This window comes from Urocampus carinirostris, chromosome 2 (genome assembly GCF_059441175.1).
Source record: "Urocampus carinirostris isolate Australia breed hairy pipefish chromosome 2, RoL_Ucar_1.0, whole genome shotgun sequence".
In the NCBI taxonomy this organism is placed as follows: domain Eukaryota; kingdom Metazoa; phylum Chordata; class Actinopteri; order Syngnathiformes; family Syngnathidae; genus Urocampus; species Urocampus carinirostris.
In genome coordinates this window covers 64,082,618-64,110,149 of record NC_142350.1, presented here as the reverse complement: position 1 = coordinate 64,110,149, position 27,532 = coordinate 64,082,618, and the positions used below count along the sequence as shown (strand labels likewise).

General features: G+C 41.1%; 1 protein-coding gene across 2 annotated transcripts in view; it reads left to right on the top strand.

Moving 5' to 3' along the window:
- The window catches only part of LOC148372984 (retinoic acid receptor beta-like), a 30,828-nt gene extending 14,085 nt beyond the window's left edge, over positions 1-16,743 (top strand). The window contains exons 4-8 of one of the 2 annotated variants that reach the window (XM_088327502.1): positions 5,457-5,626; positions 9,079-9,252; positions 12,792-12,996; positions 15,083-15,241; positions 16,488-16,743. In XM_088327502.1, the coding sequence (XP_088183628.1) occupies positions 5,457-5,626; positions 9,079-9,252; positions 12,792-12,996; positions 15,083-15,241; positions 16,488-16,564 (785 nt within the window). In that variant the 3' untranslated portion in view covers positions 16,565-16,743. Of the gene's footprint in view, positions 1-5,456; positions 5,627-9,075; positions 9,253-12,791; positions 12,997-15,082; positions 15,242-16,487 lie in introns of both variants that reach the window. The other variant, XM_088327501.1, reaches the window with a different exon arrangement.
- Positions 16,744-27,532: the final 10,789 nt, after the last annotated feature.

Sequence of the window (27,532 nt, the reverse complement as noted above, 5' to 3'; positions counted from 1 at the left end):
CCAGCTACCGGACTTCCTGTGCGGAGTTTGTATGTTCTCCCCGTGCCTGCCTTGGTTTCCTCCCACATTCCAAAGACATGCATTTCAGGTGGATTGGCCGGTCCAAATTGTCCCTAGGTGTGAACAGGCGAGTGAATTTTCTGTCCCTGTGTGCCCTGCGATTGGCTGGCGACCAGTTCAGGGTGTCCCTTGCCCACTGCCCGATGATTGCTGGGATGGGCTCCAGCACCCCCGCGACCCTACTGAGGATAAGCGGTGCAGATAATGAGATGAGATGAGATGAGATGAGATGTTCCTATGCACGTGTTTTCTGCCGATTGCACCCTGTGACACCGTTCTCCTGACACCGACTCTCACATTTTTTTTTCATACCGGGGCACCTGTCCCACACGGCGTCATCGCGTGTGCCTGCAAAAGATGTGTGAGTGACCCACATGTTCTCATGTATATGTGTGTGCGTGAGAGAATTACGTAGCAGTCGGGCTCCGCTATTGGCCGGGAGGCGGCCACATGTCGCGGAGGCGGGCAGGCTGTGGTGTGTTACATAAGAAGGCCGTCACATGGTTCGCACACAAAAACACTCTCACACATGCGCTCTCGCACACACGCGAGACGAGATCAGGGCGGAACATGAGCTCCTCACATTGGGCTCCTGACATTCACCGAGAGAAGACTGCGAGGAAATTAGGGCAGCGTGGCCTGTTACGTAATGGGGCCCGAACACATGTGCTCCAGTCAGTGGGACAAGAGAGGGAAATGGGTTTGCGTTACAAAGCGGGTTATGTTGGCGGCTACGGTTACAAACGTGTCGGATCTGAGAGGTTGGAACACATGTTTGGCTTTCGGGTTCACCCTGTACTTTGTTGGCGGTGTACAGCGGCTTGCGAAACTATTTGGCCCCTTTGAAATTTGTGACCTTTTGTTTCAGACTTCAAACATCAATATATAAAACTAATTTCTTGAGAAGAATCAACAATAAGTGGGACACAATCATGAAGTGGAACACACTTTATTGGATATTTTCAACTTTTTAACAAATACAAAACCAAAAAGTAGGTGTGCAAAATGATTCAGCCCCATTGAGTTGATACTTTGCAGCGCCACCTTTTGCTGCGATGACATTTGCAAGTCACTTTGGGGTATGTCTCTATCAGTTTTGCACACAGAGAAACTAATATTTTTGCCCATTCCTCCTTGCAAAACAGTTCGAGCTCAGTGAGGTTGGATGGAAAGCGTTTGTGAACAGCAGTTTTCAGTTCTTTCCACAGATTCTCAACAGGATTGAGGTATGGACTTTGACTTGGCCCGTCTAAAACCATGGTATGTTTTTTGGTGAACCATTCCATTGTAGCTTTCTGCCTTATGTTTTGGATCGTTGTCTTGTTGGAAGACAAATCTCTGTCCCAGTCTCAGGTCTTTTGTGGACTCCATCAGGTTTTCTTCCAGAATGGTGCTGTATTTGGCTCCATCCATCTTCCCATCAATTTTAAACCATCTTCCCTGTCCCAAATGAAGAAAAGCAGGCCAGAACCATGATGCTGCCACCACCATGTGTGACTGTGGGGATGGTGTGTTGAGGGCAGGGTTGGGTAGGGTTACTTTAACTTGATTACTTTCAATTACTTTTGGATTACTCCAATACCAAATATGCTAATAAAAGACAAAAGAAACTAAATATGAATAAAATTATGACTCACAACACGTGTTAAGCTTTCTCTCCTGGCTTTGATCTCTTTGATATCTGGCAAAACTAACATCAAATGCGACAGAAACAAAATGAAAATAAATCCAAACAGCTTGCCAACATCATTTTTGCCGTTCCATGTATTCCGTTACTCCCCAAGCCTGCACAAAATTTTGTCATTTTATTCATATTTAGTTTTTTTCGTCTTTTATCAGTATTATTATTATTATATTTGGTATTGGAGTAATCCAAAAGTAATTGAAAGTAATCCAGTTAAAGTAACCCTACCCAACCCTGGTTGAGGGTGATGAGCTGTGCTGCTTTTACACCAAACATAACATCTTGCAGTGTTGCCAAAAAGTTCGATTTTGGTCTCATCTGACCAGAGCACCTTCTTCCACATGTTTGGTGTGTCTCCCAGGTGGCTTGTGGCAAACTTTAAATGACACTTTTTATGGATATATTTATGAAATGGCTTCCTTATTGCCACTCTTCCATAAAGGCCAGATTTGTGCCGTATACGACTGATTGTTGTCCTATGGACAGATTCACCCACCTCAGCTGTAGACCTCTGCAGTTCATCCAGAGTGATCATGGGCCTCTTGGCTGCATCTCTGATCAGTTTTCTCCGTGTATGAGTTGAAAGTTTAGGGGGACAGCCTGATCTTGGTAGATTTGCAGTGGTCTGATACTCCTTCCATTTCAATATTATTGCTTTCACAGTGCTCCTTGGGATGTTTAAATCTTTTTGTATCCAAATCCAGCTTTGAACTTCTCCACAACAGTATCTCGGACCTGCCTGGTGGTTTCCTCGTTCTTCATGATGCTCTCTGCGCTTTAAACAGACCTCTGAGACTATCACAGTGCAGGTGCAATTATACAAAGACTTGATTACACACAGGTGGATTCTACTTATCATCGTTAGTCATTTATATCAACATTGAATCATTCAGAGATCCTCACTGAACTTCTGGACAGAGTGCTGCACTGAAAGTAAAGGGGCTCAATAATTTTGCACACCCACGTTTTCATTTTTTATTTGTTAAAAAAGTTTAAAATATTTAATAAAGTGTGTTCCACTTCATGATTGTGTCCCACTTATTGTTGATGCTTCACAAGAAATTACAATTTTATATCTTGATATATCCTTGTCCATATCCTTGTCACCTCACGCCTAGATTACTGAAATTCCCTCTATGATTTACCTCAAAATCCCTCCATAAACTTTAGCTTGTTCACAACTCTGCTGCACGCATCATCACCAAAAAACCCTCTCGCCATCACATCACCCCTTGTCCTTCACCAACTCTACCAGCTACCAATCTACCATAGAATCAATGACAAAATCCTGCTCTACACCTACACGGCCATTCATAACCTTGCTGCCCCTACCTCTCCAACTTCCTTCACACTACCACACCATCCCGTACCCTCAGATCATCTTCCTCCCTCCATCTCACTTTACCCCCTCCTCCATGGGGAGCAGAGCTTTCAGCCGCTCTGCCCCTCAGCTCTGGAACTCATTGCTGACCCCTGAAGTTCTGCGACCCTGTCCACCTTCAAAACCAGACTCAAAACTCACCTCTTCGGACTTGCCCCTTTTAAACTCTAATGTGTTTTATTTGCTATTTATTACTTGCTTGTATTACTCTAGTTTTCCTCTTGCTTTATTGTTGTGTCCTACTATATGTACAGAGTCCTTGGGTGTCCTGTAAGGCGCTTCGAAATACAATGTATCATTATGATTATTATTATCTCATCTCATTAGCTGCACCGCTTATCCTGAGTAGGGTCGCGGGGCTGCTAAAGCCCATCCCAGCAATCATCGGGCAGTGGGCAGAGGACACCCTGAACAGGTTGCCAGCCAATCGCAGGGCACATGGGGACAGACAACTCGCTCGCTCATACACACCTAGGGACAATTTGGACCGGCCAATTCACCTGAAATGCATGTTTTTGCCCACTGCCCGGAGATAGCTGGGATGGGCTCCAGCCTCCCCGCGACCCTAATGAGGATAAGCGGTACGGCTGATGAGATGATTATTATTATCATTATTATAAAAATCTACAAAATAGACGGATAAAAGGGCTGACAGCAAAATAACGGAGCTTATTGTGGACCTGTCCCCTTGACGATTCAAACACTTCTCACATTAATCATGTCATGTAATCTGATTTTAATAACACAGCGTTTTATGTAACATAAATCACATCACACAGAAGAGAAATGATCATGAATGCTTTATAAAAGAGGAGAAAAAAAATCGAAAGCAGCATATTCACGTGTAGAATAATATAAAGATTTCAATAAATGGATATAATTTTTTCATTGACTCTTTGAATGTTTTCGCCTTGATACTTCCCCCTTATTTTTGATCATGTCTCAATTGAGTGTTTGATTAGTTCCTACCAGAAGAGCCAAAAGTAAGTCCTGATCCAATGAAACCAGTTTATGTCATGATTACTGATGCGAGGCACCAGTAATCACTTTTTAAACCCCCTCCTCCTGTAACCGGTTGTCAGTCTGTCTGCGATCCTCAGCTTACGCTAGGCAAGCTATTCGACCCTGACTCTCTCCTGTTCTGATTCCTGTCTGTTTCCCGGCTCCGACCCCTTTTCTGATCTCGACTACGATTTTGCCCCCCCGTCCCGGCTACTGATCTGTTCTTTCAGCTCTCGACACTGCCATCACTCGCCACGGAAATACCACTTCCGCGTCTGAGCAACCTGCTCCCCACAACCAGCGATCTAGGGATCGGGTGTACTATCCTTTCCCTTTTTCCCAATAAAACGTAAGAGAAACGCACGCAAGTGGGTCCTGTCTCCCTTCTGGTCCTGACAGTTAAGTTGGTTATCAGTGAGTAGATTCCATTGGACACATGGAGAGGATGGATGAGGAGCGAATGTTGAAGAGGATCTACAGAGCAGAAGTGAATGGAAGGAGACCAAGTGGAAGGCTGCGATTGACGCGGAGGGATGGTGTTATGAGTGCACTGCAGGAAAGAGATCTAAATATAAGCTAGAGCTGTTGTTGGTTATAGGAATGAGTGGAGAGGTGTTATAAAAGGACAGTGGGATGTTTAGACGCGTTCTAAGGGATGGACAGGGCACCTGTATGATGCGACAGGGGTAAACCAGTGAAAGCTGTTGGGCCCTGCTGTTGAACAGAAGAGTGTGTTGTGTCACCCAAGTGACATGGCCGCTTTCTTGTGTCCCATTTCATCTGGAGGGACGAAAGTATGACCAACTTCGGTGCCGAGGTGCCTAACTTGTTTGGGTGTTTGCGCATTTGGGTTGGCCATGGTCCGAAAACATTTTTCTATGTGTTTTTTTCTCCTTTTTTCTTTTCTTTTGTTTTTGTGGATGTGTTTGTCTCGCTGTCGGTCGCCCCTCTTGAGGTATATGACCGAGGTAGATAGATAGAAATAGATTCCATTTCACACAATTGCACTGATACCCTGTATTCTGTACTTAACCAACCTTGATTAAAATGGAAATTTTACATCTAAATAATTAGACAATGCCCTGCGATTGGCTGGCAACCAGTTCAGGGTGTCCCCTGCCCACTGCCCAATGATTGCTGGGATGGGCTCCAGCACCCCCGCGACCCTACTGAGGATAAGCAGTGCAGCTAATGAGATGAGATGAGATAATTAGACAATAATTTAGCAATACAATAAATTTCAGAGAAAAATGTATAAGAAAACTATCTGATGTATAGAAAATAATTTAGAGAGAAAATGACAATTGAATTCCAATATGTTGACTTCAGCGGTAAAGAAGGACAGAAAAAATGAGAAGAAAACGACGCGGGAAGTCCCAAAAGTGGCCATCAGCGACACTTACGAGATGACTGCTGAGCTGGACGTAATCGTGGAGAAGATCTGCAGCGCACACAAGGAAACCTTCCCTTCACTTCAACAACTCGGACAATATACCACAGTGAGTGTTGCCGGCAAAATAAACCATAACAGAAATAAGAATAATACTGTGTTCTCTCGGGTTTCACGCCTTCAATGCATTGCAGATTTTTTTCCATTAATAAGTTCTGCGGATTTTTTGCGTACATCACAAGGAGTCTCAAGGAGACCACCCTGGTCATTCTGGAAGGGGGATTACCACTTGTGAGGCCCCTTTTCAAGGTTTCTTTTTTCCCCACGCTAAGGTTTTGGGTTTTTCCTTGCCTGCATGTTGGTTTAAGATCAGGCGATGGTGCAATAGTAATCCTGTGCAGTCCTTTGAGACATTTTTGTGATTAAGGGCTATACAAATAAATGTGACTTGACTTGAATTGACACAGACTATTGCAAACCACCATCCCCTGATCTAAAACCTACTGTCATGATTATCGATGTGAATCACTTGTGCCCGCTCATTTGGCTCCCTGTCCCTATTTAAATCCAGTGTCCTGTCAATCCCCTGTTGTCAATCCGTCTGCGAACCTCTGTTTGAACAAGACAAGCCTTTTTCGACCCTGACTCCCGCCTGTCCCGTTTTTTGCTCCCGTTTGTCTCCGGCTACGACCTGTTTTGATCCCGACCACGTCTGCTCTCCCGTCCTGGCTTATGTCCCATTTTTGATCCCAACTACGTCTGCTCTACCGTCCTGGCTTACGACCATTTTCTCCGTCCCTGACACCGCAATCGCTCGCTACGGAAGATCCACTTCCGTGTTCGGATCACACTCCGAGTGCGAGAGTGACTTGCTTCCCGCGTCCAGCGAGCATCGGATCGTGAGCGCTGCCCTTCCTCTTCTTATATCTCAATCAAATTGTGAGAAAACGTTACGCGCTTGGATCTACCCTGTGTGCTGGCCGTGACCCCTACATGTGTGTAAGGAAAAACTCAAAATCAGAGAACTTCCTTTTGTGTCCTGGGTGCTAATTGGAGCAAATGGTATAAGACATTTATCTGATGACCGACAAACGAATAACCTTGTATTCAGATTCAGATATACTTTATTGTCATTCTTGTACTCGTGTATACAGAACGAAATGTCGATACATCTGACCCGCACAGTTTCCTTGAATGTACAGATATAAATAAAATGTTGTATTGAGTTGGAGTATTGAAGTACTAATAATATACTAAATAATTATAGCTATGAGTATTATACAGTAGTGCAAAGAGTGCAAGAGGAGCAGCTAACCAGATGTGCAAAATGGGCAGTCAGGTAAACAAGTCACTATACAATAACAATAACACTGGAGTACGATAGTGCAGAGGAGAACAGATGTGCAAAGGAGTGGCTAGTTATAAGAGAACTGCACTGTTTCCGAGCAATCCATCAGGGGGAGCTAGTATGACTGACATCATTCCGAGGATTGATAAAAAGATGATTCCAATTATGTCACTCACAAAAAAACTAAAAAAAAATGCTCCAAAAGTGTGCTCAATAGCTGCGTCCTGTCTTTATGCAAGGTGTGCTGTGCTTTCCAGAAGCGTAGACTTACACTACATGGGGATGGATACAACCGTGGCATCAACTATTTATATACTGTGACATTTTTTCTGTGGGAAAATGAAATGTCCCAGAGAAATCAACCAATACAAATGCTGCTTTTTTGACATGTATCATTCGCCTCCAAACTACAAGTCCCACGGTGCTTTGCAGCATAGAAATATGCTGGAAGAGGGAAACATAAACGTATTTATATCCCTACTTTGTGGAAATCTACTAAATACAGGGTGCTATGGAATGGATTAGCCATTAGGTTTCAACTTTAGTAGTCACTTAACATTAGGAGAAAATACATCAATAGATTTTGAACTTGCAAGGAGGACTGGGAGAGAAGCCTTCAAATAAGGAAGTCCATCCTGTTCTAAAAAAACCCTAACCCTTGATCCGAGGACTGATTGAAAACAGGAGTGAGCGAGGTGGGAGTGACACTTTCGTGTCGGACGAAGGCAGGCGGGAATAGTAAGTCATTTGGCCGGGGCTGGAGATCAGAGGCGATGTCGAGTTCGTAATCGAGGTCGTGGGCAGGAGGCAGGCAGGTATCGAGGCAAAACGGGTCAGGTAACGGGGGCAGGCAGAACGGGCGTAATCAGGTCCAGAAACGGGTCAAAAACGAAGATCAGGCAGGAGAAAAGTTTAGCAGCTCACTGAGTGGAATACAACAGTTCGCAACGATCTGACAATGACTGAAAGGAATCCGGGGGTTTAAAAAGGGAGTGTCCACCAATCAACTGTCCGGGCCGCAGGTGCTCCAAATTGGCAATCACGACATTATATAGTGCTTTTCAAGTCAAAGCCCTCCCAAAGCGCTTTACAATGTGCTTCACACACACAGTTACACACAAATAGGGGGTCAGCCATGCCTACCTGCTTGTTGGGGGCATTAGGGATTCAGTGTCTTGCCTAAGGACACTTCGACATATAACACACAGGAGCCGGGAATCAAACCTGTGACCTCTTGATCTCAAGACGAGCGCTCTACCTCCTGAGCTAATGCCGCCACTCAAACTATTGTCCGCAGTTAATCAGAAGGTGAAAATAAATTCAATGGCAAAGTGAAGCCACCAGAGAGCAGGGTTGGCATCAGCAGACTTGTTGAAAAACATGGCAACAATTTCAAGCATTTACAAGAACTATGATGTAAACAAACAAAAAAAATACCAAAATGAAAAAGTAGTGAAAAGCTGAGAAAAAAAACGAAACAAAAGGAGAGAAAAAGCGGAAAAAAAAGCAGGAAAATTTCAGAAAAAAAGCCAGAAGGAAAGAAAGAAGCAAATAAAGGGAAAAGGGTAATAGAGAACAAAAAAGTAAGAAAAAAGTAACACCTAGGAAAAAATAAACACAATGAAATTTTTTTTTTTGATTTAAAAAAAGAGAAAAGAGAGAGAAAAAACAGGGAAAAAGAGGAAAGACTGATGTGATGTCAAGTTTTGGACATGTTTGATAATGACTTTGTTGCCACACTTGGGATTGCTGTTGCTCACTGTTGTTTCAAGCGTTGCTCACCGACTTTGTGTTAACGCTCAGACCCGTGGAAAATTACAGGAAACCTTGCTGGCATCCTCAGCAAACTTCTTTGTAGGTGTCCGATAGTAAAAACAGAATAAATGGTTTGCTTACCATTAACCATCAAAATCAAGGGGAGCATGTACATACCGGAGACTTGAATCGTTTTCGGAGATTAATACAGAGAGGGGATTCCCAGCCCCCTCGCTCAACCCAACACTAATTCCAAACCCCAATGCTGAGGGGCAAGCAGGGATCGTACCAATGTTGTTAGTCTTAGGTATGACTCGCCAATCCTCGGACCAGGGACCTCCCAGTCTCGAGGTGGACCCCTATGGCCACCGGGAATACTGTATAAAACACTCAGTTAATGAAGCAAGTCTTGGAACTCCATCTAAACAAATACAGTGTCCTTTCCATCCGTGCAGAAGTCCAGTTCTGAGCAGAGGATCCAGTTGGACTTGGGCCTGTGGGACATGTTCAGCGAGCTGGCCACCAAGTGCATCGTGAAGGTCGTGGAGTTTGCCAAAAGAGTGCCGGGATTCACCGGCCTCAACATTGCCGACCAGATCACTCTGCTCCGGGCCGCCTGCCTGGACATGCTGGTGAGGAACAAAGAAACAAACGGATTCCAGTTTAGAAGTTAGTAAGAACCACAAAAGGACAAAAGATGAATGTAACACCCATGCTGTTAGTAGAGGTAAGATCTTCAGCCTGGATTTTTTAAGGCCTGATCTTACCTCTAGCTGTCAGGCAGAGGGAGGAAAAGATACTGGACCGGTTGAAGGTTTCGTTAATCTTCGTTTAATAAGCCTGTTTTATTTCTATTTCTGTGTAATGACCAGTCATCTACTCCAACTTACGGTTGATAACCCATTATTAGTAGCAAAATTAGCTGGGTATTTAAATCAACCTGAATCTGTTTTTTGGAATTTAAAGTCACACATTGATTCACTTTAAACCTTCATGACAAAAAGTTTCATCAAATAAGCAAAGACCACCCAATTCCGATGTTCTCCAACTCAGTGAATCCCAAATCCATGGGTGTCATGATTACTCAATGCCCTCAACTGTGCCCGCTCGTTTGGCGCCTCCCCTCCTATTTATACCCAGTATGTCAGTCACTCCCTGTCAGTCCGTCAGCGAACCTCTGCATACGCAAGGCAAGCACTTCGACTCTGGCTCTCGTTGGTCTCGTTTTCATCCGTATACCACTCGTCTGTTCCTGATTCCCCATTTGTCTCCGGCATCGACCTGTTTTGTTCTTTTGACCAGACTCCGGCTAACAACCTGTTTTTGATAACTGACCACGCTCTGATCTCCCGCTCCGGCTATCGAAATGTTTTGCCCGTCTGACCACGCTACGATCTCTCGCTCCGGGAGATCCACTTCCGCATTCCGATCACGCTCCGATCCTGTGAGTGGCTTGCTTCCTGTCATGATTACTGATTCAGGGCACCTGCGGCTGCCCCGTTTGCGCCAACAGCCCTGATCGCTGATTGGTTCCCTGACCCTTTTTATACTCCCGTCAGCTGTCAGACCGTCTGCGAACCTATGCTTTCAGCTAGGCAAGCTCTCTACTATCCGACATTCTGCCTGATACCTGTTGCCGACCTGTTTCCAGTGCTTGCTTCCACGATCCGATGATCGTCGGACACGGGTAGATGATGACAGGAACGCGGAAGTGGCACTTCCGTGTCGAGCGAGAATAGTCGTAGGTGGCGGGAAAACTGGTCGATAGCCGGGACAGGGGAGCAAGGGTTGTAACGAGTCCAGAAAAGATGTCGGCAACAGGTATCAGGCAGGAAACAGGGCAAAACAGGTCGATGGCCGGACGGAAGAGCAGGGCAGAAACGGGTCCAGAAACAGGTCGGCAACAGGTATCTGGCAGGAAAAACAGGGCAGGAGAATGTCGGAAGACACAGAGCTTGCCTAGCTGAAAGCATAGGTTCGCAGACAGACTGACAGCTTCCTATCGGAAGTCGGAAGTTTAAAAAGAGTCAGGGAGCCAATCAGCGACCAGGGCTGTTGGCGCAAACAGGGCAGTCGCAGGTGTCCCGAATCAGCAGTCATGACAGATTCTTGGTCTTGGTACCTCTTCCCTCGGATCACTGAGATTTCCAATCGTCCAAGGAATTGGGGAATTTTCCTGGGAGGGGAAAAAAATTATTTCGATCGGGTATTTCATCTTTTGCGCATCACACCATCATGTGTCGAGTTAAAACAAAGAAAAGGAGTGTTTTGGTTTTCCAAAGGGCAGAACGGTGGGGCAGTGGTTAGCGTGTGTGTTCTGAGGTCATGAGATCGAACCCTCTGTGTGGAGTTTGCATGTTCTCCCCGTGCTTGCGTGGGTTTTCCTCTCACATTCCAAAAACATGCATGTCAGGTTAATTGGCCGGTTCAATTTGTCCCTAGGTGTGAATGAGCGAACAAATTGTCTGTCCCTGTGTGCCCTGCGACTGTCTGGCAACCAGTTCAGGGTGTCCCCTGCCCACTGCCTGAAGATAGTTGAGATGGGCTCCAGCACCCCCGTGACCCTACTGATGATAAGCGGTGCAAAAAATGGATGGATGGATGGATGGTTTTCCAAATCCAAGCAATGTCTCGCTGACGTTCTGCCCATAGTGAGCAATGACAAAAGACCTGCTATCGGTTCTTGCTATTATGTCTATAATGTCTATAATTTTTTTTTTTTACAAAACTTTATTGACAAGGTCATAACAAATCATTGTTACAATAATTTATTGGTAATTTAGTGATATGCTCGGGCATTTATTACAACGTGTTTCCTATCAAATTTGGATATTTCATTCAAATGTGAAATTATCCTTTTATTCTTCCATTTACTTACCGTAAATTCCGGACTATAGAGCGCACCTGATTATAAGCCGCACCCACCACATTTTAAGAGGAAAACCGATTTTGTACTTACACAAGACGCACCTGTACATAAGCCGCATGTGCCCACATTAAAAATGTAACACAAACACAAAATTAACCCAAACCCGACTTTAAGTCTTGTGATTGAAACTAAATGTCCTTCATTAAATAAAGTACACAGTCCAAAAATCACAGCCGGCAAAATGAACGGAAAAATGATACCGGTACTTAAGGTTTGATGTTCATATGATGACCTGCAGAGTCCGGGTCCCGTTGAAAGTAATCCAAGGAAAAAAGTGTATATTTCCAAAGGTAAGGGTGGGAAAAATATATATCCACTATTGTCCACCGCGTCCACAAACATGTCTGTCTGTTCCTCACCTTTACCGGTCCCCACTTCCCGTCACCCCGCGTTTGTTCCGCCCCTCCTTTTTCATTCGCCTGTGCAAAACATCAGAATAAGTGTCTAAAATAAATACAAATAAATACATTACAAAAATATACAGTTGCAAATACATATTATACATGGTTACACATATTTACAAAGAAAGACGATACACCAGGAGAGTTTTCAAAGCTTTAATAATAATAATATAACCTTCATCCCAAACAGTGCCTGTGACAGGGCAATTAATGGTAGCAACACGCTCGCAACACAGTAAACGGGTCTGTTAAAAAAAACATACCGTACTTGTAAAAATCACGGTAAACCGTCCTCATCTTCCTCCTTAGAACTGAAGCCATCAAAGTCGTCTTCCTCAGTGTCGGAAAGAAACTTTGTCATATAGATGTCGTCCCACGCTCCCTTATTCCAAAACACGCTAGCAACACGCTCGCAACATAGTAAACGGGTCTGGTAAAAAAAACATATCGTAATTGTAAAAATCACGGTAAACCGTCCGGACTGCTTGATTTCTTTTAGCTTGAAAGCTGCGTCATGTGCCTTTCTTTTTGCATTTTGCATGATGAGGGTATGTTTACGCTAATTTAATTCGAGCACAAGCCAAGAAGTTGCAGTCTTCCTCGGCGCATATATTCCACCGGTCTAAATCTTACCTTTGTACTGGAGCGCCGCTAGCGGCCGTTAGAAAAATTTCATAAATTGGCCGCATCGCTGAATAAGCCGCAGGGTTGAACGTTTGGGAAAAAAGTAGCGGCTTATAGTCCGGAATTTACGGTAGTTATTTTGTAACGAGGCTAATATAAACTTGTCGAGAATCGTTTTCAGTTTTTTGGGGATGAATGTCTCTTTCCGACCGTGTAGATTCTGAGGATTTGCGCCCGGTACACGCCGGACAAGGACACCATGACCTTCTCGGACGGCCTTACGCTCACGCGGACTCAGATCCACAACGCCGGTTTTGGGCCCCTCACCGATCCGGTTTTTACCTTCGCCGGGCAAATGCTGCCTCTGCAGATGGACGACACGGAAAGCGGACTCCTCAGCGCCATCTGCCTGGTTTCTGGAGGTAGTGTATATTATCACTTGTCCGTCTAGATCACAGGTGTCAAACAGGCGGCCCGCGGGCCAGATCAGGCCAGCTAAAGGATTGAATCCGGCCCGCGAGACAACACTCAGAGAAGCGCAAGAGAAAAACAAGCTGCAGGTTGAAATATTTCAACTTGATATTGCCAAAGCCAGGTGCCTCGAACAATGACACTGTACTTGTATTTATTGCTCTCTCTCTCTGTCTCTCTCTCTCTCTCTTTCGTTTCCACACCTTTTCTCCCACTCTGTCTCCTTCACTCTCTGTGTCTCTCTTTTTCTCTTCCTTTGTTGCTCTTTGTCTCTTTCTTTCTCTCTGTCTTTTAACCTCTTTTGCTCCCTCTTCCTTTTTTCCTTTTCTCTCTTTTCTCTTTCTCTCTTCCTACCCTTTGCGCTTTCTTTTCTCCTTTCTCTCCTTCTGTCTTTCTATTTCTCTTTGGATTTCTTTCTTCCTCTCCCTTTCTTCTCCCTCTCTCATGACTTTTTATCTTTTGTTTCTCACGCTCTCTCCCTCTCTCTCTTTTTCTTTCTTTGTCCCGCCCTCTCTCCTTTTCCCTCCCTCTTTCTCTTATTTCTTTATCTCTCTTTTTCTTTCTCTTTAATCTACTAGTCCGGCCCCCGACAGAATGTTTGTTCTATCGTGTGGCCCCCGAGTTAAAATGAGTTTGACACCCCTGATCTAGATTCTGGGTCGGCAACATTCTTGAGCCGCATGCGGCGCTTTGGCGGTCCTTAGTGGTTCCATGGGGCTGTTTCAAACATGTTTGATAATGGAAAATTTTATGGTTTCTTTAGGATGGCAAACATGACACAAACATTCTTCATGTTTTCCAATAATAGTAAAGATTAAATGTATGTATTTATATACGGTATATACAGTTTATATATATATATATATATATATATATATATATATATATATATATATCTTATACATGTTTTGCCTTCCTCATAAGGCTTTTATAAAGCTTTTAATTTTTCCCCCAAAAAATATTCTACTCTCTGACGCCATCTCCTGGTTAAAATCATCATTGCAGTCCCTGTAACCTGCCTGTGTGCCGCGTGCACGTACGTGTATTATATGCGCTCGAAAAAACAATTAAAAAAAACTTTTTGGCGGTGTCGATTTGTATTTGAACTGTATTTATAACTGTCCTTTTCTTACTTTCACCATTTTCATCCTCGAGTCTTTTAAACAACTGTTAGCCGCATCACTCTCCATCACTCCACTCCCCCTGTCCAGCCTAATGCGCTAAGTGGCCGTATACACCGATAATCAAAGTAAGGTTAAAGCAGATAGGCGCAGTGAAAGAGATAAAACATAAAGGCTCTTTGAACTCAGTTGGGCATTGTTAATGTCACGGTTGCCATGGCGCTCAATTGGCACCGCCCGTGTGGCGCCAGCTGCTGCTCATTGACAGATTGGCTTTACGTCTTTTTAAGCTCTGCTCTAATTTTTCCTTTGTCAGTCCGTCAACAAACCTCTGCCCCGCAAGACGTGGGTTCTGACTCATTCCTTTTTTCCTGTTGGTATTTCCTGTCCGGTATTGTTCCGGTTTGTCCTGTTAAATATCGGTTTCATGTTTCGTACCCGTCTATTTTTGTCCCGTTTATTATTCTCACCAGTTTCTGTTCCCGTCTAGTTTTTCCTGTTTATTTCGATATCCTGTTTCATTATTGATCCTGTCTGTCACGCCCTGTCCGGTATCGACCCCATCGGTCCGATATCTGCCCGGGCAATTGGAATCAATCTCGTCGGCCTTTGGCTTCCTGTCTTTCCACGCCAGACCGCTGCCTAACGTGTATGACTCCCCATTTCCCGTAAAATAAAAGGCTTGTGTGAAAACGTCACGCATTTGGGTCCTGATCCTGTTCCGGTTCATGACAACTTAATAGATAAATATTTAAATTTTAACTTTCTAAAGACACCTCAAATTACACACCCCACCTTAAAACTAACAACGGTTAGTCGACATTACAGACATAGCAATTACAATTAGCATATTTAAACAACTGCTACTCTTGCAGACCAGAAAAACAAACTTCATTTTTTTGGTCATTGTGTACAGATCGCGAGGACTTAAAGGAGCCCTCCAAGGTGGAGGTGCTGCAGGAGCCCCTGGTGGAGGCGCTAAAGATCTACTCGCGCAAACGACGGCCTAGCGCGCAACTCCTTTTCCCAAGGGCCCTCATGAAGATCACAGACCTGCGCAGCATCAGCGCTAAAGGTGACGACCACCGGGACAAAACGACCTTCACAAAATCGTAATTCAGGCTTTCGTAGTATAAATACGGTGTCCAAACTTTTATAAATTCACCCTTCGTGAAAAGTTTGGAGTGATTGGAGATCAGCGTCGTGGCCTCGTAGCTCGCCTTTGTAGCATTTTCATTGGACTCGCAGGGTCTCATGAAAAAGCCCTGCCGTGCTGTTAAAACAGCTTCCGGTTGCTTCACCTTTCCACAGTCAAGTCACATTTAATTTTACAGCCCTTAATTACAAAAATATCTCAAAGGACTGCGCAGGATTACAATTACACAATTGCACAATTACCTGATCTTAAACCAGTCTTCGTTTCCAGTTAGGTTTTTGTAGTTGGCATGTTTTGTCTGGCATTGCCTCTTAAAATTGTATGCATTGAAACCAGACACAGTATCTTGGCAAATTAGGTGGACGCAGTTTTTTTGGATTTTGGTGAAAAAATCCTCTAATTTACACTTGTCCCGGAAGCAGTGGCCCTCACAATACCTCGACAGAAATACGACAAAAATTCTACCAAAGAAATAAAGGAAAAATACTACTACAGAAACACCAAAAACATAGTACTAGAGTAATTCAACAGAAAAACTACATAATACTACAGAAATACTACAAAGTTCAGTGTTTAACACAGGGTGTCAAGACCAGAACGGAGACAGGACCCACCGCATTGCGTTTCTCACAAGTTTTATTGGAAGAAAGAGAAAGGGTTGCGCCCACGATCCGGTGATTGCTGGACACGGAAAGCAGGTTGCTCTGATACTCGGAAGTGGATGTTCCGTGGCGAGCGATGGCGGAGTCGGGGACAGAAAAAACAGGTCAGTAGCCGGGACAGGAGAGCAAAAACGTGGTCGGGGTCGTAAGCGAGTCGTAAGCCAGAATCGGAGAGAAGATTTTGTCGGGGACAAAAAGAGGTCAAAAGCCGGGACGGGAGAGTAAACGTGGTCAGAATCAAAAACGGGTTGAAGCCGGGGAACAGACGGGAGCAAAAACGGGACAGGTAGGAGTTAGGGTCGAAAAAGGCTTGCCTAGTGTTAACTGAGGTTCGCAGACGAACTGACAAAAGGGGACAAATTTTTAAACTCAAAGCGGGCCGCAGCTCCAAAGATTTGCCCAATCTAAACGAATGAAGTACTTATACACCAGTAGGGGTTGCTATATAACACACCGGGGCTTGAAACAACATCTCATATGTTTTTCTTTCCTTTTCGTCTCAGGAGCCGAGCGAGTGGTCACCCTGAAGATGGAGATCCCGGGTTCAATACCCCCCTTGATGCAGGAGATGTTGGACTAGGTCCTGGAAGACTTGCAGTTGAGGAATGTCGCCTCAGGAGTGACGACAAGAAAAAAAGCTAACCTCTTTGTAAAATAACTTGAGATTTATATTGCTGAGACATGGATCTGATTTACCTCTTTGATTTTGTCAGGTTACACAGTAGGAATTATTACGTGACATTAGCACTTCAGCACCTTTTCAAGATATCTAAAAAGCAGGGTTGGGTAGGGTTACTTTCACTGGATTACTTTCAATGACTTTTGGATTACTCCAATACCAAATATGCTAATGAAAGACAAAAGACACTAAATATGAACAAAATGATGACTCACAACACGTGGTAAGCTTTCTCTCCTGGCTTTGATCTCTTTGATCTCCGGCAAAACGAACATAAAATGCGGCAGAAACAAAAAGAAAATAAATCCAAACAGCTTGCCAACATCATTTTTGCCGTTCCATGTATTCCGTTACTCCCCAAGCCTGCATAAAATTGAGTCATTTTATTCATATTTAGTTACTTTTGTCATTTAATAGCATATTTGGTATTGGAGTAATCCAAAAGTAATTGAAAGTAATCAAGTTAAAGTAACCCTACCCAACCCTGTTCATAAAAGCCCCCAATGTCACGAACCGGGTCAGGAAACAGGAATGGAGAACCCAATCGCGTAACGTTACTCAAAGTTTATTGGGGAGAGGAGGAATGCACGCACAGGGTTGGGTAGGGTTACTTTAATTTGATTACTTTCAATTACTTTTGGATGACTCCGATACCAAATATGCTAATAAAAGACAAAAGAAACTAAATATGAATAAAATAACTAATTTTTGTGCAGGCTTGGGGAGTAACGGAATACATGGAACGGCAAAAATGATGTTTGGATTTATTTTCATTTTGTTTCTGTCGCATTTTGTTAGTTTTGCCGGAGATCAAAGAGATCAAAGCCAGGAGAGAAAGCTTACCATGTGTTGTGAGTCATCATTTTATTCATCTTTAGTTTCTTTTGTCTTTTATTAGCATATTTGGGATTGGAGTAATCCAAAAGTAAATGAAAGTAATCCAGTTAAAGTAACCCTACCCAACCCTGTTCATAAAAGCCCCCAATGTCACGAACCGGGTCAGGAAACAGGAATGGAGAACCCAATCGCGTAACGTTACTCAAAGTTTATTGGGGAGAGGAGGAATGCACGCACAGGGTTGGGTAGGGTTACTTTAACTTGATTACTTTCAATTACTTTTGGATTACTCTGATACCAAATATGCGAATAAAAGACAAAAGAAACTAAATATGAATAAAATAACTAAATTTTGTGCAGGCTTGGGGAGTAACAGAACACATGGAACGGCAAAAATGATGTTGGCAAGCTGTTTGGATTGATTTTCATTTTGTTTCTGTGGCATTTGATGTTCGTTTTGCCGGAGATCAAAGAGATCAAAGCCAGGAGAGAAAGCTTACCAACGTGTTGTGATTCATCATTTTATTCATATTTAGTTTCTTTTGTCTTTTATTAGCATATTTGGTATTGGAGTAATCCAAAAGTAAATGAAAGTAATCCAGTTAAAGTAACCCTACCCAACCCTGTTAAAAAGGTTCCGAATGGAAAAGGGTGGCGGGACTAAGGGGCGGGGCTAGTAGAGTGCATTGTGTTTCGATTGGTGTAATTGGAACACTGCAAAGCTCATCCGAACTTATATTCTTGACATTTTTTACGTAAGTAACAAGAATGTATTTTTCTTTTTCTGCAGATAATTTCATTCCATTAATCCTTGAATCCTTGAATGTATTCGTCTCATATGGATTCCCAAACTGTTTTGGTGCAGGGGAAAAACTGAACTAAGAATTGTTGTGATACTTTTTAAGATACAGTGGAACCTGGGTTCTCGACCATAATCCGTTCCAGAACCCTGTTCGAAAACCGATTTGTTCGATCACCGAAATCATTGTTCCCATTCAAAATAATGTAAATCGTTTTAATCCGTTCCAACACCCTGAATGTTTACCTTGAATGTTTAACGTAAACATAAAGCTAACCCAGGCTAATCGTACGTTCGCGTTATCGTAATCTTCCGTACGAAAGATTACGCTAACATGAACGTGTAAAAAAAAAAAAATCAGGTCGTTTACAAGTTCTTTAGCACCCGGGTCTCCACAACAAGTGATGAGCGGGTCATTGGAAAGGGGGCTCCGTTCCAACACCCCCAATGTTGGGCTCCGTTCCAACACCCTGAATGTTTACCTTGAATGTTTAACGTAAACATAAAGCTAACCCAGGCTAATCGTACGTTCGCGTTATCGTAATCTTCCGTACGAAAGATTACGCTAACATGAACGTGTAAAAATAAAAATGGATAAAGAAAAGGATTATGAATAGGATTTCTTACCTTTGTGGTGGTCAGCAGAAGGCGCAGGCAAGATCAGACAATCGCACACCTCCTTCATATTTTGCTTATTTCTTTCTTAAATGCAATAGTTGTACGCACTACTTTTCTTTTTTCACCTGTAGCAACTTTGCTGCTTGCACTGACTTTCTTCGGAGACATTTTAGGGGCTAAAACACCCGTACGCCGCTCAGCATGGCACCCTAGCGTACGCACTCACGCATTACCGGTGCTCGAACTCCGATTTTTTGACCGAACAGCGAAGCAAGAATTTCTCGAAATTTTGGGTCGGACTCCGATTTGTTCGAACTGAGAGGCGTTCGAAAACCGAGGTTCCACTGTAGCTATATTAAATAACAATGAAATACTAAATAGATTAGGGATTTTGATTATATCATAGTTGCAACTTCACAGCCACCAAGACACTTTTTTAAGATGATTTACATTTTTAAACATTGCTCAGAGGCCCCTGTCTTATTATGAAAGTTAAAGGGGCAGTGTGTCTTATTTGCCCACTGGATGTCGCAGTATTCTGTCGACAACAACTAAAAACAAGTGCTAAAAGCACAACAAATACAAAATACGGGGACTCAATTTGACGGAAATGCACCTTATTACTTTTAAAAAGAAGAGAAAAAAAGAAGAGAAAAGAAAGAAGAGGAAAAAAAGGCGGAAAAGAAAAGAAATATTTTTAAAAAGAATGAAAGTGAAGAAATAAAACAAAAAAGTAGAACTCAAGAAAAAATGGGAAAAAATGAAAAAAAATTGCTCTTGGTTAGCACCTTTAGCAGTCGGTTTGCTGGCCAGCCTGCTGTGCTCATTGATTTTTCTCCTGGCTGGGTTTTGTGTTTGTTGCTCATGGTTATTCTGGCTGCTTACTGCATGTTTTTCGGTCAGCCAGCCTCACTCCTGTTTGTGTTATTTTTGCCAGTCCGCTCCATTTTGGCTGCTTATTTTGGCTGCTCATTTGTTGTACCATTCCTGCACACAGTCTTCAATGACTTGAAAAGCACTATATAAGTGCAGACCATTTACCAAAAATAAAAAAGGTAATTTTTATTTCTGTTTTTGTGTTTTTTTTCTTTAATTTCTTTCTTTCCCTTTTTTTCTTTCTTCTGGGTACAAATTCAAAGAAAAAAAGTGCTTTTTGGTCACTTTGAGTCTCCGAAGTTTCGTAGTCTTCCTCTGACTCATTTTTGGTTGCATTACACATAACAGCGACATCTAGTGGGCAAATATACACTGTTTCTTTAAGAACGGCGTAATGTTTTGATCAGCGCTTTTTGCCTTAATTGTATTTTCATCTTGAGAAAAACCAACATGGGACATAAAATTGAGAAAAGGTAAATGTTCTGCATTTATATAGTGCTTTTCGAGTCACTGAAGACCTCCCAAAGCGCTTTACAATGTGCTTCACACTTACCCATTACACACACACTTTAATAGCGTACATGTTTTTTGCATAATATCTATATGTATGTCATAGTTATATTGCATTTATTTCCAAGATAATGCATTTTAAAGACAGTCTGTCAGGTGTTAGACTAACTGAGCTCTGACGTCATGTGGAGCACACCAGCACTCTAGCAGGCCAGTCACCTTATTAGTTTGCATGTTAACGAGTCAGTTTTGAGTGTTTTAAGCCAAGTTTTGGTAGTTTTGTGTCCAGGAATGGTACAACAAATGGCGAGCAACCAAAAGGGGGAAAATTGCCAAAAATAACACAACCAGGAGGGAAGCTGGCTGACCAAAAAACATGCAGTAAGCAGCCAGGATAACCGTGAGCAACAAACCCAGCCAGGAGGAAAATCAATGAGCACAGAAGGCTGGCCAGCTAGGCGACTGCTAACGGGGCTAATGGATTTTTTTCCTTTTCTTCAGTTCTACTTTTTGTTTTATTGCTTTGCTTTCATTCTTTTTTCTTTTTTAATATATTTTTTCTTTTTTGTCCTTTTTTCCCACTTATTTATTTTCCTTTTTCTCTTCTTTTTCAAAGTAATAACCTGCGTTTCGGTCACATTGAGTCTCGATATTTTGAATTCTTCCGTTGTGCTTTAGCACTTGTTTTCGGTTTTAAGACAGAACACAGCGACATTCAGTGGGCAGATGATACACACTGTCCCTTTGACTTTTATATTAAGGCATCATAAATCGAGCCTAACCTCACTTTTGCATTACCTAACAATGTTTTTTTTTTTTTTTTAATCAATAAAATTTTTAACAGTCAATGACTCTTGCTGACTTTATCTGCAGGGGCTTCAAGGCACTACATGACACACCTATCATTTTGATTTTGTCAGGACCAGAACGGAAACAGGACCCAATTGCGTGACGTTTACTACAAGTTTTATTGAAAGAGAGAGGAAGGGCTGTGCCCACGATCCGGTGTTCGCTGGGTGCGGGAAGCAAGTCGCTCTCGTACTCGGATTGTTATCCGAACGCGGAAGTGGATCTTCCGTAGCGAGCGATGGCGGAAAACTGGTCTGTGGCCGGGACGGGAAAGCAGACGTGGTCGGGATCAAAAACAGGTCGTAAGTCGGGACGGGAGAGCAGACGTGTTTGGGATCAAAAATGGGTCGTAGCGGGAGACAAACAGGAGCAAAAAAACGGGACAGGCGTGAGTCAGGGTCAATAAAGGCTTGCCTAGTATACACGGAGATTCGCAGATGGACTGACAACAGGGGATTGACAGGACAGGTGAATGGCATCGGTAATCATGACAGATTTACGTTTTTGATATATTCCACATTTGAATACAATTTGCTTTATTCTTAAAAGCGACATTTGTGCAAAATGACCGAAGCTTAAACCTGGAAAGAGTGACCCCCAAAAATCCCTATCTGTAAATAGCATGTCAAATGATGTAGTGCGACAAAATAATGGAAAATTTTTAAGTAATAGTTTACATTTCAATTGCTCTTCAAGAGGATAGTTCTTGATTCTGAAATCAAAATAAAATAAATAGATTGTAATCATTGAGAAAGAAGACAAATTGAGTACTGAAGTTTCAAAGGCAATTTTTATACTGTGAAGTGTTTCTAATCACTTGTCGCCTCCGTGCGGCCGAATGAGGTATAGGTTTTGAAGTATGACTATTTTTGTTTTGTTTTTTTTTAGTATTTCTGAAGTCAGATTTTTTACTGAAATTCTGTAGTTTTTTGTAGTGTTACGGTTGTTGTTTTTTGGTACTATTTTTGCAGTATTTCTGAAGTATTTTTATATCGTATTTCCATAGTAGTGTTTTCATAGTATTTCTGTGTTATTACAGTAGTTTTATGATTATAGTATGTTTGTAGTATTACTGGAGTATTATTTTCTTAGTATTTTGTACTCTCTTTCTTTGTAGTATTTCCATATAATAACGTTTTTGTATATCTGTAGTATTTTTTCTAGTACAGTGTTACTGTAGTTTTATTTTTGTAGTATTTTTATAGTATTTCTGAAGTAATTTTTATATAGTATTTCTACAGTAGTATTTTTTAGTATTTCTTTATTATTACAGTAGTTGTATGATTATAGTATGTTTGTAGTATTACTGGAGTATTATTTTCTTATTATTTTTCTACTCTCTCTTGTATTTTGTAGTATTTCCATTTAAGAACGTTTTTTGTATATCTGCAGTATTTTTTCTAGTACAGTGTTACCTTAGTTTTATTTTTGTAGTATTTTTTTAGTATTTCTGAAGTAATTTTTATATAGTATTTCTACAGTAGTATTTTTTAGTATTTCTTTATTATTACAGTAGTTTTATGATTATAGTATGTTTGTAGTATTACTGGAGTATTATTTTCTTAGTATTTTGTACTCTCTTTCTTTGTAGTATTTCCATATAAGAACGTTTTTTGTATATCTGTAGTATTTTTTCTAGTACAGTGTTACTGTAGTTTTATTTTTGCAGTATTTTTTTAGTATTTCTGAAGTCATTTTTATATAGTATTTCTGCAGCAGTATTTTTTAGTATTTCTTTATTATTACAGTAGTTTTATGATTATAGTATGTTTGTAGTATTACTGGAGTATTATTTTCTTATCATTTTTGTACTCTCTTGTATTTTGTAGTATTTCCATATAAGAACGTTTTTTGTATATCTGTAGTATTTTTCTAGTACAGTGTTACTGTAGTTTTATTTTTGTAGTATTTTTTTAGTATTTCTGAAGTAATTTTTATATAGTATTTCTACAGTAGTATTTTTTAGTATTTCTTTATTATTACAGTAGTTTTATGATTATAGTATGTTTGTAGTATTACTGGAGTATTATTTTCTTAGTATTTTGTACTCTCTTGTATTTTGTAGTATTTCCATATAAGAACGTTTTTTGTATATCTGTAGTATTTTTTCTAGTACAGTGTTACTGTAGTTTTATTTTTGTAGTATTTTTTTAGTATTTCTGAAGTAATTTTTATATAGTATTTCTACAGTAGTATTTTTTAGTATTTCTTTGTTATTACAGTAGTTTTATGATTATAGTATGTTTGTAGTATTACTGGAGTATTATTTTCTTATTATTTTTGTACTCTCTCTCTTGTATTTTGTAGTATTTCCATATAAGAACGTTTTTTGTATATCTGTAGTATTTTTCTAGTACAGTGTTACTGTAGTTTTATTTTTGTAGTATTTCTTTAGTATTTCTGAAGTGATTTTTAGTAATATTTCCATTGTAGTTTTTTTTTAGTATTTCTGTAGTACTTTTGTCGTATTTCAAAAGTAGATTTTTGTTGTTGTATATCTGTAGTATTTTTGTAGTACAGTGTTACTGTAGTTTGATTTGTGTAGTATATTTGAGATATTTCCATAGGAGGATATTTGTAGTCTAGGTGTAAGTTGCAGTATTTCTATTGTAAACCTCTTGTAGTAGTGGTTTTGTAGTAATGCTTCTCTAGTAGATTTTTATATGATCAGATTATGTATTTATGTTTTTTAGTATTTAAGTAGAAGTATTATTGATTATTTCCAAAGCAGTATTTTAGTTGTATTTTGTCATATTTATTTAGTATGTTTGTCATATTACTGTAGTTGTCTTTTTTTTTTTTTTAGTAATTTTGGAGTAAATAATTCTGTAGTAGTATTTTGTAATATAGTATTACTGTTATATATATAGTATTTTTCTAGTAGTTCTATACTATTTATTTTATTTTCAGAATGAAAGCAAAATAACATGTGCAGTACCTCTTTTCAAGCACTATATTTGATATTGAGTTTTGTAGTTATTGTGGATTATTTTTGTTGTATTTCTGTAGTATTTTGGAGTGGACACACTAAGTGACAATGTTGGCACCCAAAAAGTAAACCAGTCTCGGGGGCCCCCTAGTGGTTGCGGAGCCCTAAGCAGCAGCTTTGCGCACATGTGCCTTTGTTATTAGCTCCTAATTTTCAAATAAACAATCGGCATTATATGTTGTTTACTGTGTTTGTAAAAAATATAAAAATATCAAAACTCAGTCGTTATTTCAAATATTCCCCATTTATTTTTTCATTTCACAAACATTCAAGATAGTTTTTATGGAATAATTATAACCTAAAGACTGTCCGGAGTATGAAATGAATGTCTTTAACATTTAAAAACACATACACGAAAAATAAATATCCCACTTAAGGAACTATAGTTAAAAAATATATTGTTTTATATAAAATGTGTACATGTATTACCTAAAACCTTTGCAATTTTGTCATGGTTGCCATGGCACCCAATTGGCCGCGCCCGTGTGTGTCACGGTTGCCATGGTGCCTGCCGTGTGGTGCCAGCTGCGGCTCGTTGAGAGATTGACTTTCTGTTTTTATCAAGCTCAGCGCTCTCTCGCTTCCGGGTCAGCCCGTCAAGTTAAGTCTTAAAACTTTTTGTGTTCTTGACTTGATCGTGCCCACAATCATAAACATGCTAATCGAAAATAAGAAAATAACCAGAATATATATATAGATACAATGAAAATTAATCTATTATTTTCTACAAAGGGGTTTTGCTGCAGCAGGTTTGTAATGTTTTCAACTGTGGACCATGTTTAAATCTTGCATGTGCAAGACAGACGATTTTTAGGTCTCGAGTAAACTGCGAATATATTTGTTTTGCAGACACATCTCTCCCAGTATATCAGGTAAAAATGAAAGTAATACAGTATGAGTCATGATGACTCATTACATTCACCTCTGCCTGCTCGTTTGGCGCCAGCTGCTGCTGGTTACCTGATTGGTTCCCCATCCTACTTAAGCTCAGTCCTTTCACTCACCTGTTGTCGGTCCATCAGCGAACCTCAGGTTTTCACATGGCAAGCATTTTTTACTCTGACTCCCGTCTGTCCCGTTTTGTCACCCGTTTTCCACTCGTCCGTTCCTGATTTCCTAGTTTGTGTTCTGCTACGCCCTTTTTTTTGACCCCGACCACGTTTTGATCTCCCGTCCCGGCTTACGACTTGTTTTTCCGTCTAACTACGCTACGATCTCCCAATACACTGCCTCAGTCATCCTCTCTTCAATGCAGTGCACTCATCCTGTCCCAAGTGCATTCATTCTTCTTCCTCCAAACACGCTAAGTGGAATTATGACCACAAAGCTTTCTCCCATGACTCCTCTGTAAACATCTAGTTGGATCCGCCCATCTCTGTCTGTCCCTCACCCCCTCATACACCCCCCCTCCAGAGGAAAACAAAGCCTATACAACAAGGACAGTACAAACATCTTCTTTGTTCCTTTATCTCTTTGTTTTCCTTATATCCTCACTGTAAAATGTGGAACTGGAGTGCCACATCCAATTTCATTGTCACAATATATCCCATGTTGTAACAATGACAATAAAGGTATATTCTATTCTATCATCCAAATGGGCATATGAAAACCTAAGACGGGCCTTGACATTTGCTGGTTTAAGCAGGGGAACTACGTTACGCATCTGGGTCCTCCTTCTGTTCTGGTCGTGACAGTATCTCATCGAAAGCAATACTTTTGTCTTTGTTTTAGATAGATAACATGAATTTGGCCCTTTCTTACATTGCGGTTTAGGTGTAGTTCTAGAACTTTGTGCTTAGCGTCATTGAGCATGTTTTTAACCGATATGCACCACCCGAACAGGCCCCGAATGTGCAAATTCATTTCCTCTATAAAATTGTTTTGCAGCCTTTCTATTTGGGTCTGTGGTTTTGCAGGGACACACTTTCACACTAACACACACACACACTGAGTTGTGTGTTGTTTGTGCAAACTACTCTCCTCCCACACAGGAAGCAGCTTGTCGCCATGGCGACGTGGACCGACCACTCTCCTCTTGGTAGTAGCCGCTCTCGTCCTGGAGCTCTTCTACCACGGCCTGATGGGATTTCGGATGTAATCGAGAAGTAATCGAGTACAAGTACCGTATTACTCCTTTTGGACAAAAGTATTTGTACAGTAGACATTATTCCGCTCTGAGGTGATATCCCACGCAAAAAAGTTAAATTAATAAAATAGGAGACAGTAAGTATTCCTTGTGCGCAATATATGTGTGTATGTGAAGGAAAAATAACACTTTATTTCCCTTTGCCGTGATGTGAATTGAGCTGGTTGAGTGGTGTAGCGGGTGGATGCACTGGAGGAGGAGTCGGGGTTTGAAAATAAAGCTAATTTAAATTTCCACTTGCAAGCCTTTTTATGCACTTTGAACAGAGTGTGTAGCTCATTTTCAATGGGGGCCACATTGGTGTAACAGATGTACACAAAGGGCCTTTTGTATCTTATAAATGTAACTAAATGTAATTGGAATAATATGTAAAATATATTTATGATTTTTTTTCATATAAAATAACACTCGGAATGTATTACTTACTTAAGTCACAAACAGTTGAATTTAAGAAAATGTAGCTACACATACATATGATGCAGACTAAATATTACAAAAAACACAATTTTCTGGAATTTCGCAATTCCACTCATTGGCATTGATATCGATACACTTGCATCCCTCTGTGGCTATTGTTGTCGACAGGCATTGTGGGAAATGTAGGTTTTAGTAAAAAAAAACAACCTGTTGATCCATTCAATTTAAGCTATTCAATACCACATAAAATGATCTGGCGGGCCACATTGAGCCCGCAGACCTTGAGTTTAACACCCATGCCTTAGAAGATTTCCCTTCTTAAATCACCACCTTATTTTTAATAATAGTCCCGATCGTCGATTGCTCGGCCAAATTCCTCAGCAAGGGTAATGATGCATGTGCCTTTGTTGTGTTCTTTGATAATCAAGCTTTGACTCCATGGTTATCATATTTTTGCTTCTTCCTTTAGCATCAATGGGAGCATTTGGAAAAATAAATACAGAATTGTACAGAGAAAGGGAGCATTGAGGGAGAAAAGTTCAGCCAATAGCATATCGGCATCTTCACGGTAACTTGACACAAACCAATAGAAGGAGAGAATTCTATATGTGATCATGTGTGCCCCCTTTTCAAGATTCCTCCGTTTTTTTCTCATACTGAGGTTTTTGAGTTTTTCCTTGCCTGCATGTTGGTTTAAGATCAGGGGATGGTGTGACAGTAGTCTGCAAAGCCAACCAAAAAGCTCGCACAAATCTCAATAGACGTAAGTTTGAATTTTTTATGTTTTTTGCGATATGTGTGGCTTCTTCATATTTCTTGATAACCGCA